Source organism: Mustela nivalis (assembly GCF_964662115.1).
Source record: "Mustela nivalis genome assembly, chromosome: 11".
In the NCBI taxonomy this organism is placed as follows: domain Eukaryota; kingdom Metazoa; phylum Chordata; class Mammalia; order Carnivora; family Mustelidae; genus Mustela; species Mustela nivalis.
Genome location: NC_139030.1, coordinates 17,452,717 through 17,471,203, shown reverse-complemented (window position 1 = coordinate 17,471,203; position 18,487 = coordinate 17,452,717). Strand labels below are relative to the sequence as shown.

At 34.2% G+C, this 18,487-nt stretch overlaps 1 protein-coding gene across 2 annotated transcripts in view; it reads right to left on the bottom strand.

Moving 5' to 3' along the window:
- The window catches only part of SLC35F5 (solute carrier family 35 member F5), a 37,107-nt gene extending 18,896 nt beyond the window's left edge, over positions 1-18,211 (bottom strand). Inside the window, exons 1-9 of one of the 2 annotated variants that reach the window (XM_082689266.1) lie at positions 17,909-18,211; positions 16,932-17,022; positions 16,651-16,792; positions 13,398-13,541; positions 10,666-10,728; positions 8,503-8,584; positions 7,507-7,697; positions 3,318-3,399; positions 2,570-2,657 (exon numbers count right to left, since the gene is read on the bottom strand). In XM_082689266.1, coding sequence (XP_082545392.1) covers positions 2,570-2,657; positions 3,318-3,399; positions 7,507-7,697; positions 8,503-8,584; positions 10,666-10,728; positions 13,398-13,541; positions 16,651-16,792; positions 16,932-17,022; positions 17,909-17,948 — 923 coding nt within the window. In that variant the 5' untranslated portion in view covers positions 17,949-18,211. The remainder of the gene's footprint in view (positions 1-2,569; positions 2,658-3,317; positions 3,400-7,506; positions 7,698-8,502; positions 8,585-10,665; positions 10,729-13,397; positions 13,542-16,650; positions 16,793-16,931; positions 17,023-17,908) is intronic. The other variant, XM_082689267.1, reaches the window with a different exon arrangement.
- Positions 18,212-18,487: the final 276 nt, after the last annotated feature.

The window sequence follows — 18,487 nt, the reverse complement described above, 5'->3', positions numbered from 1 at the left end:
CCAACTTGTCTACCCTCTTCCAAACTTTTTTTTGAAGATATACATATAGTATATCCATGCACATCTTGCAATAGCACTAAATCTTGCCTACTGATAAAACCTAAATTAGCAATAAAATTCTCCTTAAATGTTTAAATGATTAATTAATTAATGGATGATAAAAGGCTGAATTAAAGATGTAGAGAAATCCGAGATCATTCATTCACTCAGTTGTTATTTACTGAAAAAAATTTTCAAGTTATTATTTACTGAGCTAATCACTGTGTTACAGGAGCAAACAGAACAGATGTAGTTCCTGTTCTCAGGGAGCTTATAACTATTGTCTATTTCTATGGCTCTTGTAATTGTACATATTTTTAAAGCAGATAAAATAGTGTTAACTTTTTTAAAAGCCATTCTAATTCTTTAACTACTGATGCAAAAAAACTAAGTGACACAGGAAAGGAATATTAAAAACATTTTTTTTTTTTTGCCTTATGGAATTATATCATCCTAAGTCAAATCTAGTGCTTACATTAAGTATTCGTGTCTCTCAATTAAATATTTTAATTTTCTGTTAAACAATCATTGTTTAAATTCAACTATTATTTATTGAGCACCCACAACATCCTAGAAACTAGAGGTTTCAATTCCATTTAGATAATAATAATAATCACAATGACTAACTATATTGAGTACCTACTATACATCAGACCCTGTTGCTAGCACTTTTAAAGGTTTAACTCATTTAACACTCGTAAGAATCCTCTGAGACAACTCACTAGTATTCCCAACTTACAGGTGAGGAAACTGTGACACAGTGAGGCAAGAAACTTGCCCCAAACCACAAAACTAGTAATGATGGAGACAGGACTGAATTCCAGAGAGCTTAGATGGGGAACACCCGCTTTTTTGTCTCTAGACTGATAATGTGAGACTTTTTAGCTTATCAGATTTCCTTCAAAATTGTTGCTATGTCAAATTCCTTTTATAACCTCAGAAACTGAATCTCATTGCACAAGACTACTTCAAAACAAAGTATAATTAATGTTCAATATAGTATTAAGAACATGTAATAAATATATTAAATATTCTAAGTAATAATTTTTCTAGACCACAGGTCAAGCAAACTTCCTCAAAGGAAAAAACAGTAAATATTTTCGGTTTGCAGACCATGTAGTCTGTTGCAACGGAACTATCATTATGGTGCTTAAGGAGCCATAAATAATACGCCAACAAATGAGAACGGATATTCCAATAAAACTTTAAGAAAATAGGAATCAAGCTAGCCTTACACTGCTGACCCCAGTTCTAGATCTACTTTAATGAACTCTGTCAAAATTTACAAAGTCAACATTTTAAAACTATTTCCTTCTTTTTTAAAACTTTATATTAATACAGTAAAAAGAAAAGTTAAAAATTGGCATGAATTTTTAATAAAGTTGAATAAAACCTCATTTACTTCCCCAATATAAATCTATTACATTTCCCTAATACACAAATACGTTTGGCTAAAACAATTAGTCAATCATGCAATATGATAAACTTCTATTGGTCATAAAATCTAAATAATAAATTAGTTATAGTAAATTAGTCAACCAGTCTAACCTTGGAAACTACCATGATTATATCAACAAAGGAGAAACACATCAAAATAAGAGTACCTCAGTCCCCATTATAATTATTTTTTACATACATTCCCTCTGAACTTAAAAACAAGTCTGGAAAGTAGATATTATCAACATTTTCTCACCTAAGGAACCCTCTTGGAGAATTTAAGGGAACTGACAGAAACAAAGAACAAAGCTCTGATTCAAACCCCGCTCTGACAGCTAGGAAACATTACTTTCTCTATTAAATCATTCTACTACCTTCTCTGATTCCTGATTTTTTTCCTCAGTAAAACAACAGCTTTACCAAACTGACACATCTTTTTTGAGTACTGCTGGTAAGCAAAGCCCTAGGCTAAACTGTTGGTGGCAAAAATAAGTATAAAACAAGGCAGTGGCCTTTAAAGGTTTATAATCCACAGAAAAGCAAGACAAACACAAAGTTACATAAAAATAAAAGACTTAAATACAGTTATTGACGATACTGATGATATACAGTAATGCAAAGTTGCCAAATGATTTATATAGAAAATAACTGAAAGATCACTTGAGGCTGAGCCAATCAAGAAAGACTGCATATTTGACTTTCAGAAGTAGAAGTAAAACCCAAAACAAAAACAAAAAGGTAACTTGTTTTAGGAAAAGGAAAAAGGAACTTGGAGGTAATGAGGATCAAACTGCCACATTAAGTTAAATGTAAGCACCAGTACAATACATAGTATTATACCATCTGTCCTCCCATGAATGGGAGCGCCTTGGGATCCTTCCCTCCAGTTACTCTCCCCAGGAACACCTAGAAAACTAGTCAAAGATGTGACACAGGCTGAGTAGCATGCTGTCCATATAAAACCTTCTTTTATTTTTATCTTTCTCTGCCTATACAGTACACTATAATACAAACTATCCTATGTCACTATCAGAAATTTTTTAAACATTACATTTTTAAGCAGAATTAACTAGCTATTACACTATATTCTTACCTTAAAATTACAGCTAATAGTTTAGAAAGAGTAAATCTATCTCCACTGTTACTTGGAAACATTGCAGCAAGAATTAAGGTAAAAAGTCCTACAAGGAAAAAAGATACATGAGTTTAAATACTGTCAAAAATAGCCTTTAAACTAAACCATGCTTATTTTAACCACGCTTATTTTAACAATATAGCCCCGTTTACTTTAAACTAGTAAGAGAGTGAAATTGGGCACTCAGAGTAACATTATGACCTCATCATAGTCAAGCATATGTGCTCAGGTTAGTTTTATAGCTTCAAAAATACTTTTCCTCTCCCAGATTTGGAAGGTAATTCAATTTTTTAAAATAAAACACCTTTCATAAGGTAAATTATGGCTCTGAAATAAGCAATTACCTTTAGTCAAAGGGTCTAGAAAAAGATCTTCAGAAAGAATGTGAAAGGAATGGCTATAATATAAAGAACTAGCCTATAAAACTTTAATATGTTTTTATATTAAAAAAAAGTAAAATAACTAAAGGAATATAAATAGCACAAAGCTGCAGCATAAAACCACCGATATTATGTAGTTACAATACACTAATGTACATCAGAATGAATGTAATAATTTATAAGATAAAAATGTGTATATGTGTGTGTGTATATATATATTAAAAACAGAGTGTATATATAATATATATATAGCCGAATATAGATAGATAGATATAACAGAAATAGATTTTAATTTATAATGTAGATTTTAAAGACAAGTTTCTTACCAGAAGTTGAGGACAAAATATTAACTATAGCAACTTGTGTGTCTGAAAGTGCTTCTTGATATGACAAATTTGCCAGAAACCACTAAAAAAAAAAAGAAAACAAAGTGAAACCTAATGAATGACATGCTTATATCTGTCATAATTTATAGGTCCCTCTTTTACCCCCCTAAGTATTTTATCATAAGAGCTTCTAGAAGTCGTCTTCTATTGAAAAGTCACTGACTTAAAAAGAGGGCATTTATAATTAGATTTAAGATCTTTGCTATTCAATGTCCCTTAAGAAATTAACAACAGTTTGTTAAAATTAGCATTCAGTTTTTTAAAAAATAAGGGTAAAACTGAATCAACTCAACTTTAAAATTTGCTTTATCCAAGAATTTCTAGCATTCTACTAAAGTTTATTTAAACAAAATTTAAATTTGGAGTTCTCAAATATTAAAATATGTACAGACACTTCAACGAAGCAACAAAGAAATATGATCTTAGAGCATTACTAAAAGGTAGCAGATAGCTGAGTTTAATAGATTCCATTTAGTCTACACAGTACTCAAGGCAAAAGCCAGAGTAAAACTATAGCAAAGTGATTTTAATGGCACCTGTAATCTTTCGACTTCCCAGATAACTTCACTGGACTTTCTAAATAAGAAAATGAGGTAGCAGTTGCTAAGATGAGCAATATCAAACATATATGAAGTGCTAGAAAAAAGGTAGAAGATTCTGCTTTTAATTATCTTTTGGAGATCTATCTACAAGAACAGACAATAGTTACAAGGTGATAATTAGCTTTCTTGACTCACTTTCCTTACCACTTTAACACATAAATACTGGGTTCATTTTCAAAACAATCTCACTGGTCTCAGCTAATGCACGATAAAGAAATAAAGACAGATCATTCAGGTAGCAGTCATTCAAAAATCATAAGAAAACATCATTATTTAGAAACTCTTCCTAGAAAGATCTTCCTATCCTACACTTCTCCCCATTCTCTGGTTCTCAAACCCAAGGCACTCTCATGACAAAATTAGACCCATCCCAATTACCTTCCAATAAAAATTAACCTTACAATGTTTCCCTTCACTATTCCACAGTTGAGAAAACCACTTAGTAATAAATAATACATCACAAATAATTTATATATTTATTTCATGAGTGGTAAGTTATTTTAAAATTATCATTAAAAATATTCTAGGTAAACATTCTATGACCTAAATTATATTCTACAGAGAAAAATTAAAACATCATAAGCCCTCATGAGATAAAATATATTCAAGGAGGACTGGCAAATACAGGAAATATTAACTCCTGCCCTGCACTGCACAATAAACTAGCCACTAGCTACATGTAGCTACTAAAGAACTGAAATGTGGCTAGAATGAATTGAAATGTTTAGTGACTAAAATTGAAATTATAACTGAAACTGAAATGAAATGGAAACTAAAGTAGAGAGGAAATGTTTAGAATATTTAGTACTAAAAAAATAAAAACTATCTCATCAATAATTTTTATATTGATAACATACTGAAGTATTTTACATACAGTGGGTTAAAAAAAACATAGTATTAAAATTAACTTCACTTGTTTCTCTTGATTTCTCTTTTAAACATTTTAAAAATTTAATTAATGTTTTTCTAATTGTAGAAAATTTAAAAAATACCTATGACCCCTGCATTTGAGGCTTGTATTTCTGTTGAACAGCACTGTTCTAAACCTTATCAAAGCTTATCACTCTTAAGTTGGGTTTCCAAAAAGCTATATACCTGACTTTCTACAGAAGTGCCTTTAATAAAGACTAACATCATTTCCTACTCTTGTAACTTACTAAAGGTTTTTTTTTTTAAAGACTACTGAAGGTGGAACCATCCAAGTGCACACCAACAATGAATAAACAAAATATGGGATATCCATATAGTGATATGGTATTCACCCTTTGAAAGAGAAGAAAGTTCTGACACATGCTACAAGGATGAAGACTTTATGCTGAGATAAGTCAGTCATAAAATGAAAAACAGTGGGGTGCGGGGGTGGCCCAGTCAGTTAAGCAGAGAGCCTGCTTCTCCCTCTGCCTGCTCTGACAAATAAATAAATAAAATCTAAAAAAAAAAGAAAAGAAAAACAATGTATGAGCCCATGCACACGAGGTACTCAAGAGTAATCAAATTCGGGGCCCCTGGGTGGCTCAGTGGTTTGGGCTGCTGCCTTTGGCTTGGGTCATGATCTCAGGGTCCTGGGATCGAGCCCCGCATCGGGCTCCCTGCTCCGCAGGAAGCCTGCTTCCCTCTCTCTCTCTCTCTGCCTGACTCTCTGCCTACTTGTGATCTCCGTCTTTCAAATAAATAAATAAAATCTTTAAAAAAAAAAAAAAAGAGTAATCAAATTCATAGAGAAAGAAAGTAGAATGGTGGTTGTCAGAGGCTGGGAGAGGTAAGAAAGGGGAGTTATTTAATGGATATAGAATTTCAGTTTTGCAGGATGAAAAAATGTTCTCTTGATAGGTGGTTGTGATCTTACCTAATGCTACTGAACTATACATTTAAAAATGGTTAAAATTTAAAAAAAGGTTAAAATGGCAAATTTTATATCATGTATATTTTACCACAATTTTTAAAAAGGCTTTTTATATGCACATATGTATCTGTAAATCAGCATGCTATATGGAATAGTACCTATGTATTTATGTAACATTCTCAGAGTTGTGAGTTGGAAAAAAGTTTGCTTTATCCAATGAAGGGAAGTATTTCCTTTTAAATAGGCAATAAGTTGTGTAATTCAGGAGGTTTTTCTTTTTGCCTTTCCTTTTACCGATTTGCCTAGAGATGAATTGTGTGCTCATTCAAAGTAGCTTTCTTCCTCTTAATCGGAGTTCCTGATATAATCATCCCATTCCACACCCAAGTTCTTTCAACCACACACACACACTACTCATTTAATCTCTTATCTTTCCCCCTTTGTCTTTAACTTTCACTATATAGATGCTTTTATTATTCTTCACCTCAAGTGTCATTCAAAAATTAGGTAACACTGTGAAGTGTGTAAACCTGGTGATTCACAGACCTGTACCCCAGGGGATAAAAATATATTATATGTTTATAAAAAAATAAAAAAGAAAAAATTTAAAAGAAAAAAAAATTAGGTAACAAATGGTAAGTCTTAGTCTTGCCTCACATTCACTTAGAACAAGCAAACAAAAAAAATAATTAACAGCATAATCCAAATCCATGAGCCTTTAAATTAATTTTAGTATATATATCATTCTAACTCACAATGATTTTTTACTTGTACTGGTAAATATATTAATCAAGGTATCACTCAACTAGATGTTACTCAGGAAGAGGATGGAGAAAAATGGGCTCAGCAATGAGGCAAAACTGAGAAGTAAAAAAATCTTATAATCAGGTTAATGATATTGACATAAGCACTGCATTATCTAGTGTTTAAATAAGAGCTCAGTACAAATTTAAATCTTAAAGGATCATACTAAACAACCTTGGAATAGACTGCTTCCAATGACATATATAGAAAAGAGCCCTGAAATCCATTATCAAATTCTAAATTTCAGTTTTCACAAACTCAGACAAGTCTAATCCCAGCTTATTGCAAAATATTTCCTGTATGATTATTCTATGTGAAATCTTCAGCACATTTTCAGTTTATCAATACAACAGGAAAGGTATTAACAATATAAGGAATTCTGTAGAAATGTTTACTATGAGTACTTGCTAAAATATTTGACCACCTTTATACAAATTTAATCACAATTAAATTATTAATTAAACTGACCACAAATTACAAATTAGTTAATTATAATTAAAGTAATTAATTAAATTAATTATAAATCCTGTCATTTATACAATTACAAAACCACTTATTTGACAAAATCAATGCATACAGTAAACTCTTACTTGGATATTTACTAGCCTTTGTATATATCATAGTGCAAAACAACTATTAGTTATCCTGACCATGAAGCAATGCCAAATTCTGAATATATATAAGTAGTTGTTGTGTTAAGAGTATTGGTTGGCTTCTTTGAGGTATGATAAGCAAACAATGACTTTGATACACAAAGTCCACAGTATTTTTTAAAGTCACAATTAAGCAACCTAACAGTGTTACATTTCAATAGCATACTGCTGGCACATATATTGTCTTAAAATTCAAGTTCTAAACATATAAAAAAGAGAAGACCTACCACAAAGCAAAAAAAAAAGCTAATTTTTGCTACTTGAGTTGCAGTAAGTTTTCCCACAGTTTTGAATAAGGATTCTTGTTCTTTCACAGTAGGATGTGACATGCGAGACAACTTAGCTTCCAATGCATGGCTTGATGGAAGCTGTCGAATCTCCATGATATTACTGAACCTTACACGAGACTTTTTGGGAGCTTAAAAGGAAAAGTATAGTACAAAATCATTAACATCTCCCCTCACGTCCAATGAAAGTCACAAGTTTTAATTTACTGATAAATGCATATTCTTTAATCGACATATGATCAGACTTGCACAGCAAAGAAAACCAGACTTATATTATTACCTGAGGCAGTTCTACTCAAAGAGTTAACAGGAAGAACATTTTCATCTATCAAAAGGTTTTAAAATGAGACCAATATTCAAACAAGGGTTCTGCAACTGTATACATAAACAACTGCCTAGATCAGAATTATAGTATGGTTATTATTTTAGCATTTATGGTAAAACTTTATTTGGATTTTTCTTCATAGAAAGCCAACTTATGAGAATTATGTTCCTGGTCAAGCATGCAGAACACTCCTCTAGAGGTCTATTCTTTGCAAGAGAGTATTATGGATGAATACTGCACTTATGCTGGAGCTGGTATTCTTTACTCAATTCACAGAACCAACAAAACCCATACAATTTGCTATTAGGAGTCTCAAATGGCATGGTTGAAGAGGATCTTACTCATTTAAATATATATATTTTATGTATTTATATGTATAGATATGTATGATGAAACCACAGAGATTTCTAGTATTTGGAAATTATTTCCGGTTTAAATAAAAACTTCCAGTCAAACTCTGGAAGATTAGAGGCCAAGCCAATACCACATGGAAAAGAAGAAATGCCAGTTGATCCGAGTCCACCCCACAAAATCACTAAGTCTAGGGATGGCTTACATGAAGCTAAAATCTCCTCCCATTTCTAAGTTATAAAATTCTAAGTTTTGCTTACTTTCTTCAGTATCAATGTTTGTGTTCTCAGGTTTTTCACTTGGAATATCATGAAATTTCACAGGAACATAAAGAGGTTCACTCTAGAATGTAACAAAAACAGAAATAAATATAAACAGTAAGTAAAATGGCGGATACATTGGCTAAAATTTAAGTTGATGGAATGTAGACATAAATACCACTCAAAACACAGCTGTTCACCACCATATTCTGCTGTTCACCACAGCAGAATATTCTTGAAACGTTTTGGAAGAGCACTGGCACATTATATTTAACATTTAAATGTCATAAAAGCAGATTTCCTTCTCAAGCTAACAGATTAGCTCTAATTCCTTTTCATTTATTCTTTTAACAAATACATGGTGAGGTTCTACTACGTCAGAAACTGTTCTAGATCCTGGGGATATAAGACTGAAAAAAGACAAAGTCTCTGTCCTCAATGATCATACAGTTTAAAGGGGAAGGTAGACAATGAAAAGATAAACAAGATCTAATATGTATGTGTATTTGCCAAATGTTTTATCTTATTCAACTAAAGATTCAACTAAAAATTAAGATTCCTGAAAACCATTAGAGGATTAACAGACAAGAAAAAACAGCTACCACTTATCAGTTCTTACAATGTACCAGTTACGAAGTCCAGAGCAGTTAAACATGTCTTTCTCATTAGTCCTCATAACAACCTCATTTTTTAAAAACTTTCCTAGAAACAGAGATATAAAATGATCAAGTGGTAGACAACAGCATTGCCAGGTTTATCTAACCATGCTCTAAAGGTCTATGTTTTTAAGTGTTTCTGAATTCCTCTACTGTTTTTACATATGTTCTTTAAACGATCTATATTTAAGGCATGATTGTCCAACTAAGCTGTTTCTTAAATTAACAGAAAATGTTTTCTATTTAATTCTCTTTTAGTTCTTGGTATAGAACTCTGCCAATAAAAACTATGCAGTAAGTGAAGAGGCAATAGGATCTGAAAATTGACAGTCTCTTTGTTACACTGAACTTTTCATTATAGCATTTGGCCCAGAAAGATGTGACATACCCGTATTACTGATAACAGCAAAAATTAGTATTAGAGTAGGTAGAAGAATAGTCTATCACCTCAACTCTGCCTTCTACCCTGATAGAAACAACTGATATTAATTTTTCTGATTCTTAAGATACCAGAGAAATGGAATGATATTTTCTCTAAGCTTCAGAATACCTTTACAATACCTGGTAACCTACCTTGCATGCAACTATAGTTCTAAAAGCCAGACAAGCAAAAAATTGCACTGACAATAAGGCCACAAAGCTAATGGTTTAATAAACTGATGTTAAACTTTAGAGTAACTTTAAAATTTTTCTCAGATAGAATGCCACATTTGGAACAATACATCTTAAAAGAGAAGCCTTAAGTATGGTCTAAAAAAAAAAAAAAAGATTTCTAAATACTTTCTCTCAAACTGGATTATAAATGCTTAAAATAAGTAAATATGTTAATTACTTTACTTACACACTACTTATTATCTGTCTCTTCTGCCCTCCCTGAACACACACACACTCTCAAATACTAGGACATAAGCTGCATATTTCTAGAGCCTAGAACAAGTGTGTAACACTTAGAATGCCAGGAAGGTGCAGTTGGTTGAATATCCAACTCTTGCTTTAGACTCAGGTCATGATCTCAGGGTCATGAGCCAGAGCCCTGCTGGAGATTCTTTGTCCCTCTCCCTTGGCTCCTCCTCCTCGTGCTCTCCCTCTTCCTCTAAAATAAATAAATAAATCTAAAAAAAAATGCTCTTAAAATTTTGTGGAAAAAATCTATGGAACAAATGAACAACTGGCTTATATATTCTCAGTGTCAAACAAATGTATTTGCTTCTAAGTGATGATAATAATGAACACAAAGTGATGAACCTAGTAAGAAACAAAGGACAAAGGACTATCCCTTAGGATTTTCACTCCTTAATCAATGCCCCCTTCCCCTCTCTCCTACAGGGCTGAATTGCTTACTTCTGGGTCCCAAGAAACAAAGTACCATATTACAATTCTTATGGCGGGCACCCAATATTAGGATATATCTACATCCTAATATAGTGGTGTTATAAAGCTATTTCAGTCCTTCCTATCAGGGCTCAACTCCACCCGTTCCAATCCTGATGAGAAAAAAAGCACTTACCAAAGAACTATTCATAGTTGTATCTGTTGTGCAAGCAGCAAAGTAACCCTCAGCATCTGCAAACTACAAATAACAGGACATAAAATTCAATTAAATTCATGGTATAAAGTAAGGCTCATTTTAAAATTTTGTGTTGTCAGTCACACTCAAAGGAACAGAATAAAAAATCCATAGTATTATACGGATATACTTATTATTAATCATAATAGCAGCTAAGGCCAAGTATTCAATTACGCAAAGTAGGTATTATCATCTTCTTTTTACTGATGAAGAAATAGGCTGAGAGATCTCATCTAAGTAACAGAGCCAGGATTAAAACCAAAGTCAATCTAAATACAAAATTTATGACCTCTGCATAATACCATTTATTGTAGCATTTCAGATAAGAAGGTAAAGGATGGGAGGGTTTGTGAAAAAGAGAAATAACTTCTTAGTGTTATCATGATAATAGTAATAACATCAAGAACTCCCTAAAAGATTAATGGACTGGATTGCACTTGGAGAACCCTACGCTAGTGCTACTGCTGTACAAGCATGTTTTTATTTACCCACAGCTACCCTATTATTATCCTTGTTTAAAGTCTGAAAAGGTTAAATAACTTGCTCAAGGTCATAAAATCAACAAATGAAAGAACAAAACTCAAACACCAGAGCCCATGCTCTTAAAAGAATTCCTGTGTCAATAAAGAGTCACTGTAGAAAAATGAACAAGATATAGACAACTCCAAAAAGAATTCTACTGTGCAACAAATATATTAAAAAACAATAAGGAGTCAATGTAGAAAAATGGACAAGATATAGACAACTCCAAAAAGAATTCTACTGTGCAATAAATATATTAAAAAACACCAAAAGCATGCAGAGTAAACAAAATATCATTATTCACCTATCAAACTGGTAAACATAGGGATTGTGATAAGGATTTGATCTCATGTACTGTTAACAGAGATATGAATTACAGACTATAATTTAGCAATAGGAAGCAAAAGCCTGAAAAATGGCATTACTGTTTATCCAGCAATTAAACTTTGGGGATTTCTCTTAAGTAAATAACTACAGATGTGTATAAAGATATTCCTATTTACTTGCATCAAAAGAAAAAGTGGAAATAATCAAACTATCAAGGAACAGTTAAATAAAATAGAAAACATAGTAGCAGATGTTTATTTATTAGCCTGGAGAGGTATTAATGATATACTGTTAAGTAGAAAGTAAAATCAAGTTAGACAATGATATAGCCTAACTTGACTTCTACTATAATTTTAAATATATGCATGTAAACACATAGCTACAGAAGTATCATATATATATACAGTGGTTGCAGAATGGTGAGATTATGGACAGACTATTCTTATTCTTCATGTTACCATAAATTTCTCTTCAACAATGAACATGCATCAACTACTACAATTTAAAAAAAAAAACTTAATATTAAAAAATGTTCTAGGAATACTAAATTACACAGAAAGTTGTTCATGATATACCACTAAGAACAGAAAGCCAACTGTAAAACAGGACATAATAGTATAGTTACACTTTTGTAAAAAATAAAATAAAAATACACACATGAAAAAGAATAACAGGATATAGGTCAAAATACTCTGGAGTTATTCCTTGAGAATGGTAGAATTACTATTTTCTTCTTTTTGTTCCTCTGTATTTTCTAAATGTTCAGTAATGTACATGCATTTCTATAATATGTATGTATTGCTTTTGCAAAGTAAAAAACAAAAGTTTTCATTAGAAAAGACGAGAAATACTACTAGTTAATGCACAGAAAAGTACACATAAAAGAAAATAATTAATAGAGAAAGAAAGTATTTGGGAGGAATGGGGAATAGTAGTTATTACTTAATGGGCACAGAGTTTCTGTTTGGGATCATGAAAAAGTTCTGGAGATGGACAGTGGTAATGGCTGCATAGCAAAATGAATGTAGTTAATGCCAATAAACATTTAAAATGTTCACTATCTGCCACTATACATTTAAAAATGGTTAAAGTTGTAAATTTTATATCATATATACTTTACTACAGTAAAAAATGAGGGGCAAGAAAAAAAGGGCTAAAATGGTAATGTATATCCTATCAAAATTCTTTTTAAAAAGGGGAAAGAATTGAAAAAGAAAATAATTTAAGAGTCAGTTCTATAGTCTTCACTCTCAAAAATTTAGTTTCTACTTCTAGAAGATATATCACTATATACACTGCCATTTCTGTAAACAGTGTCAATCAGCATGTTATGTTACATCAAGGAAAGAATATAATTTGGTTAGCCAAACATCTGAAAGATGGCTTGAAATAGCCTATATTCATTTTAATAAACAAAACCTTGCTTTACTTTACTTCTAACCAGCAACTTTACAACTATTTAGATGCTACTCATCTAGTATGCAAATCACCAAAGACTCCAGACAGTCATCATCTTCTTCACTTTTATCTTTTCTCTCCACATTAATGACTTGGGCTAGTTCAATATTTTTAACAATCCAGAGGATATTGGGATAAGGGAAAGAAAATGATTATATATCTTCGATTTCTCACAAGATATTATGATACCAAGTTGATTAAAAGAATAAATTTAAAACTTTGGACAAAAGTACGTTTTTCTTATATCATGCTATCCTCAATTAACTGAACCACTCAGAATCTGACTGTCCTTCAAGAAACTAGTAACTTTAAACTTTGTAAAACTAAATCCCCTCTCCCACAAATACTTAAAATTTAAAACTTACAAAAGCAGCATGCTTTCCTCGAAATCCTCTTGTACACTGTTGTCTCCATGGCTTCCAAATAATAAAGCCCAAAAGGTATAAAACAAACATAGATGTTTTTGCAAAGGTGCTGAAGAATGGCTTGTTGTACTGAGTAAAAACATACTGGAGAGGAAAAGTGTACATAAATTATGAGATGACCTTAAATCTTATTACTTATCTTCAACAAAATAAGGCTATTACATGATTTTTGACTCTAGAAGTTCCTGTGGAAGGGAAGATCAGAAGAGATTACAAAAATACTTTATACTCATTTCTAAATATTATATTTGCTTGTATACAAAGGATAATATTCCCAAACAAAGCAGCATCAACTTCCAAAAAAAATTTTGTTCCACCTTCATTAAAATTCTACTATGCACGAGTACTTGTGCTAGGAGCTAAGGAAAAATAAGACAGCCTTTCCTTTCATATATATATGAAAAGTACACAGCATAATATGCTAAGTACCACAACAGGGGTGTACCGGTACCATGGGATTACCAAAGGGAGACAGACCATTTTGAGGATTGTGGAAGATTCCTAAGAGAAGCTATTTTTGAACTGCATGTGTAAGGCTGAATAATAGCCCAGAGGAAACAGCATAAAGAAAGGCAATGAAGCAGAATGGCATATGAATAAAACTGCATGAAGGTTAACATTACTAGGAAGTTATATAAAACCTATAATCTTCATTTAGCTTAGAATTCATGATTTTTTTGTTTCATTAAAAAAAAAAATTTCCTAGTTACGTACACTGAAAGACCTAAAAAAATAACCCAAAAGAAATGAGCACCTATAGAATCCAGAGGTGTTCTGTATCATCTTGGAATAAAAGAAACCATGGGTTCTTAAAGAAATGATCAAATCTAAATATGGGGAAGAAAATTATCAGATGAACCTGGGGCATCTTGCACCAGAAAGGATGTTAAAGATTAATAGGGTCATACTGAAAGGACAATTTGAAGAGGCTCCACTGGTCAAAGATAGTAAAGTTTAAGTACCAAAAGGAGTAACTACAATTGTCTGAAACATATGAAATACACAAAAATCCATGAATGTATGATGATACTCTACAGGATCCAGTACCATCAAGGTATTTTTTTTTAATGACTAAGGTATTTTTTTCCTAAAAACTGAACCTGAATCAAACCAGGACTTTACACTTAACTACCATTTTACAGGAAATAAGGGAAAAGGAGGAGCAAGTTAAGTGATACCCCAAAGAAATAAGCCAAATTTGAAATGCGTTCTATGCAGTGAATCTGTGTGTCCCCCCAAAATTAATATGTTAAAATTCTAACTCCCAATGCGATGATATTAGGAGGTCGGGCCTTTGGGAAGTGATTAGGTCTAGTGCAGAGCCCTCACGAAAGGAATTAGTGCCTTATAAAGATACCACAGAGAGCTTTCCTGACCTTCTGGCCTTTTGAGAACATATTTACAAAGACGGCCACCCAAGAACCAGGAAGTGGATCCTCAGCAGATACCTAATCTGCCAGTGCCTTAATCTTGAACTCTCCAGCCCCCAGAACTCTAAGAAATAAATGTTTGTTGTCCTGAGCCAACCAGGCTAATGGCAGTCTTACTGTGGCACCCCAAACGGACTAATACAGTGTGATATATCCTATAGGAAAAATGATCCAGTTTTTTCAACAAATCATTAGCATGGTTTAAAAAAAAAGGTGGGGTTGGGGGAATATAGTTAAGGAATGAAAGCAACATAAATTTGAATACGGACCAAGTAACAGATGATCTTAAAAATTATAATTAATTTTATTAGAATATAATTTTGTTAATAAAATGGTGATTCTATTTTTAAAAATTAGGACCTTTTCAGTTTGAATTGAGTATGAACGAATTTACAGGTGAACTGACAAGGGCTAGAATAGACTTTAAAATACTTCAGGAAAACATGTCTGGAGAAGGGTTAATAAGAGAAGATGGGCAAAATTTAATAGTTGTTAGGTATATGAAAATCCATTATACCATTCTTTCTACTTCGTATACGTTAGAAAATTTCTTTAATGAAAAGGTTGATCTACTTGTTGAAATACACAATGTTATCTCAAAAGTTTGATGCGCATATTTGGCTGAAGAATTAGACATATTACATATACTCTTGGGTAACAAAATTAAAAAATATCCTCTTACTAAGAGATACAGATTGCTAAATTTTAATTTGACCAGATCCTCTCTGTCCTAAATTTTATTACCTGACAAATAAAAAACAAGCTATTCATTTAAAATTAAAATAAAGTTTTATAGATAAGCTTATTTCCCCTTCAACATTACAGAGATTTTTTTGTGGTTAAACTACAGAATGTTCATCTAAAGAAAAAAAAAAGGTTACAGAAAATTGAAAAATAATAAATGGATTGTTGTATTCCAGAACCTACTTCCAAACTGGTGAAAAAAGCATTTACTCATTGGCTACAATGACATAGTTAAGTCAACTATTTACTTAACTATGATGTGAGATGACCAGCAGTAGCAAACTGCTTCTTTTGACATTTAAATTCATTTTATAAATACTATTTCCTTTTGTATATTAGCCTTAAGACTACAACATGTAAGTTGAAAAGCAGTAACTTCTGAAAATAAAATTTCACATCTTTTTATAGAGATCATTAGCCAAATAGAATAAAAAATCTACATATATAATTAGAAAGAAAAACGACTTTGTGCACTCAAAGTAACACATTACTATCAAGAGGACACTGATAAAAGTAAAATTTAACTGAATGCAATCACCGTATACCTTGTATTTCACAATATTTGAATCAGCAGATGTATAAATGTGTATGCACCCATGCAAATGCATTATAGTGACCTGTACATGGAATCTCTGATCACTTTCACCCACCTGTTCAAAAGCATTCTTACTTTCCACTAAATGGTGACAAAAGGCTGTACATCCTAGATACTTGTTCCACTAGAAAATATTACTTATAAACAAAGAAATTGAATTTAGAAAGAAAATAAGATAATCGAATTTTTTAAATAATCCTCATTTTTTAAAATAACCCTCCCTAAAAGACTTAAGAAAACTGAAACAAAAACAGTATCTTTTGTTTCAACTAGAACTGACATCAACTCACTTATCAAAGAAAATAATTCAACCACATTCAAATTATTGCTTTAAGTCAGCATGATAGAAATGATTATCAAGATACCCCAGATGAGCAGCAGTATTAATATAATGCAATATCATTCCTAGACAAAAATTACCTACCGAAGTAAGTTCAGAGGATGCGACCCATATCACATCAACAAGTAGGAGAATAACAATCCCAAGAGCCATTCGCCGGCGCTGAGTGAAACCACTGCTCTGGGAATTCACCCGGTTCATGATAAATACACACACCATTTGCAGTCTGTTTTTTAGAAAATACAAATCACAATAGAGAAGATTTTTTAAATGTAAAAATGAGAAAATTAGTATAAGAGAAACATTTGACATTTGTTAGCCAATGTTGTTGGAAAGTCACACAGCAGATTAAAAGTGGGGCTTACCTTACTTTAAAGGCCTTTCTAAGATCTTCAAGGGCAATGCCTGAACACCTGGCAGATCTGAGCCTATAAGGAGGTGAAGAACTCAGCGCACCTAAAAACAGCCATAAAATGAGGCTTATGCAAACATCAACCACTCAAAAAAAGGTTCATCACATCTTTTTTCTCTTAAAATTCAAAATGAACAAATGAAAGAAAAACACCAAATGCATTAAATATAACTGACACTCTTCTCTAGCTTCCTTATTCTCTGTATGTTTCAAATTATACTCCGAAAAGTACGTGGTCCAAGAAAAAAAAAAAAAGCAATCTTTAATAAACGGCAATAGGTAAGAGTAGTCAGCTACTGGTTTAAAAAAAAAAAAAAAAGGCAAAGCTCCTTCGAGTTTCGAGTTTCGTAAATCAAGAAACTCCATTCGCCTCTCGCTAGACAGGAATCCACCCCAAGACACACTGTCTAGACTGGCGCCCGTTTCTGCTTTTCCTGTCTTCGATCTCTTGGAGGGGAGTTTGATTGATTGACAGGAAGCGATTTGCTGTGAGTCTTGGGGGCGCGTTACCAATCGTCTCACGTGGTAGAGTGCGGGAATACTTCATGCTTCCCCACCCACCCTTGCCTGTCACTGCATCTAGTCTCTTTAGATCGAAAGAGCAACTCCCCGGAGACCAGTGAGAAAACAGCTGTTAAATGGAATCCTTCTCTTCTTTTGATGGGGGGGAAAAAGAAGTTAAGCCGGTGACACTCCTCCAGGGAGTGAGAAAAAGCACGGAGGCGGCGCTCGAGCAGCTCCCACTAGTGTCGGGAGTCCAGACCAGGCTCACACGCCCCTGTCAGCCTTCCCCTCACGCGCCCCTTGGAGACCAATGCCACTTCGGCCAGGGAGCTTCCACCGACTCCAGAGCGGGGGGTGGGACCATTCATGGGCGCTCGGTCCCAGTTGGGGTTCCGGGGAATTTCGGGCCCTCCCCTGCCTGCTTACCTGGCCTTCCTGCCCCGCGATGGTGTCGTGGCGGCACCATGAGCGGCCTCGGCCCGGACCCGCCGCCGCCCAGCGCCACGGCCGCGGCCTCGGACTCACAGAACTGTCGCGGTGCCTGACATTGCGCTGGAGGGAGGTCCAGCCCCTGAAGCCGCGGTGTCCCTCGGGGCGAGGCTGCGGACGCCGCGCGGCCCCACACGACCCGGGAGGGCGGGGAGCCGGCGAGTGGAAGGGACCGCGCAGGCAGCGATGGCCGCGGAGGCCCGGAGCTGGACCCCGGCCCCGCCCCCAGCCGGCCAGCCAGCCCCGCGGCCCCGCCCCCTAGCCCGACGTCGGCCGCGCGGGGTTACGTCACGGCGGCGCGACGGCGGACTGCGCGTGTGCGCGTCTCCAGGGTGACTCGGCGGCGTGGAGTGGAGCGCTGTCAGGCAGTGGGCGCGGAGCTCCAAGGCAAGGCAATGACACTGGGAGGAGCGGAGATGGAAGTAAAGCAGGGCGTGGTGGAAGAAGAGGGAAGCGGGAGTGGGTGGCTGGGGCGGAATGAAGGACGAGGGAGGTGGCCGGGCCTGTAAAGGGCCC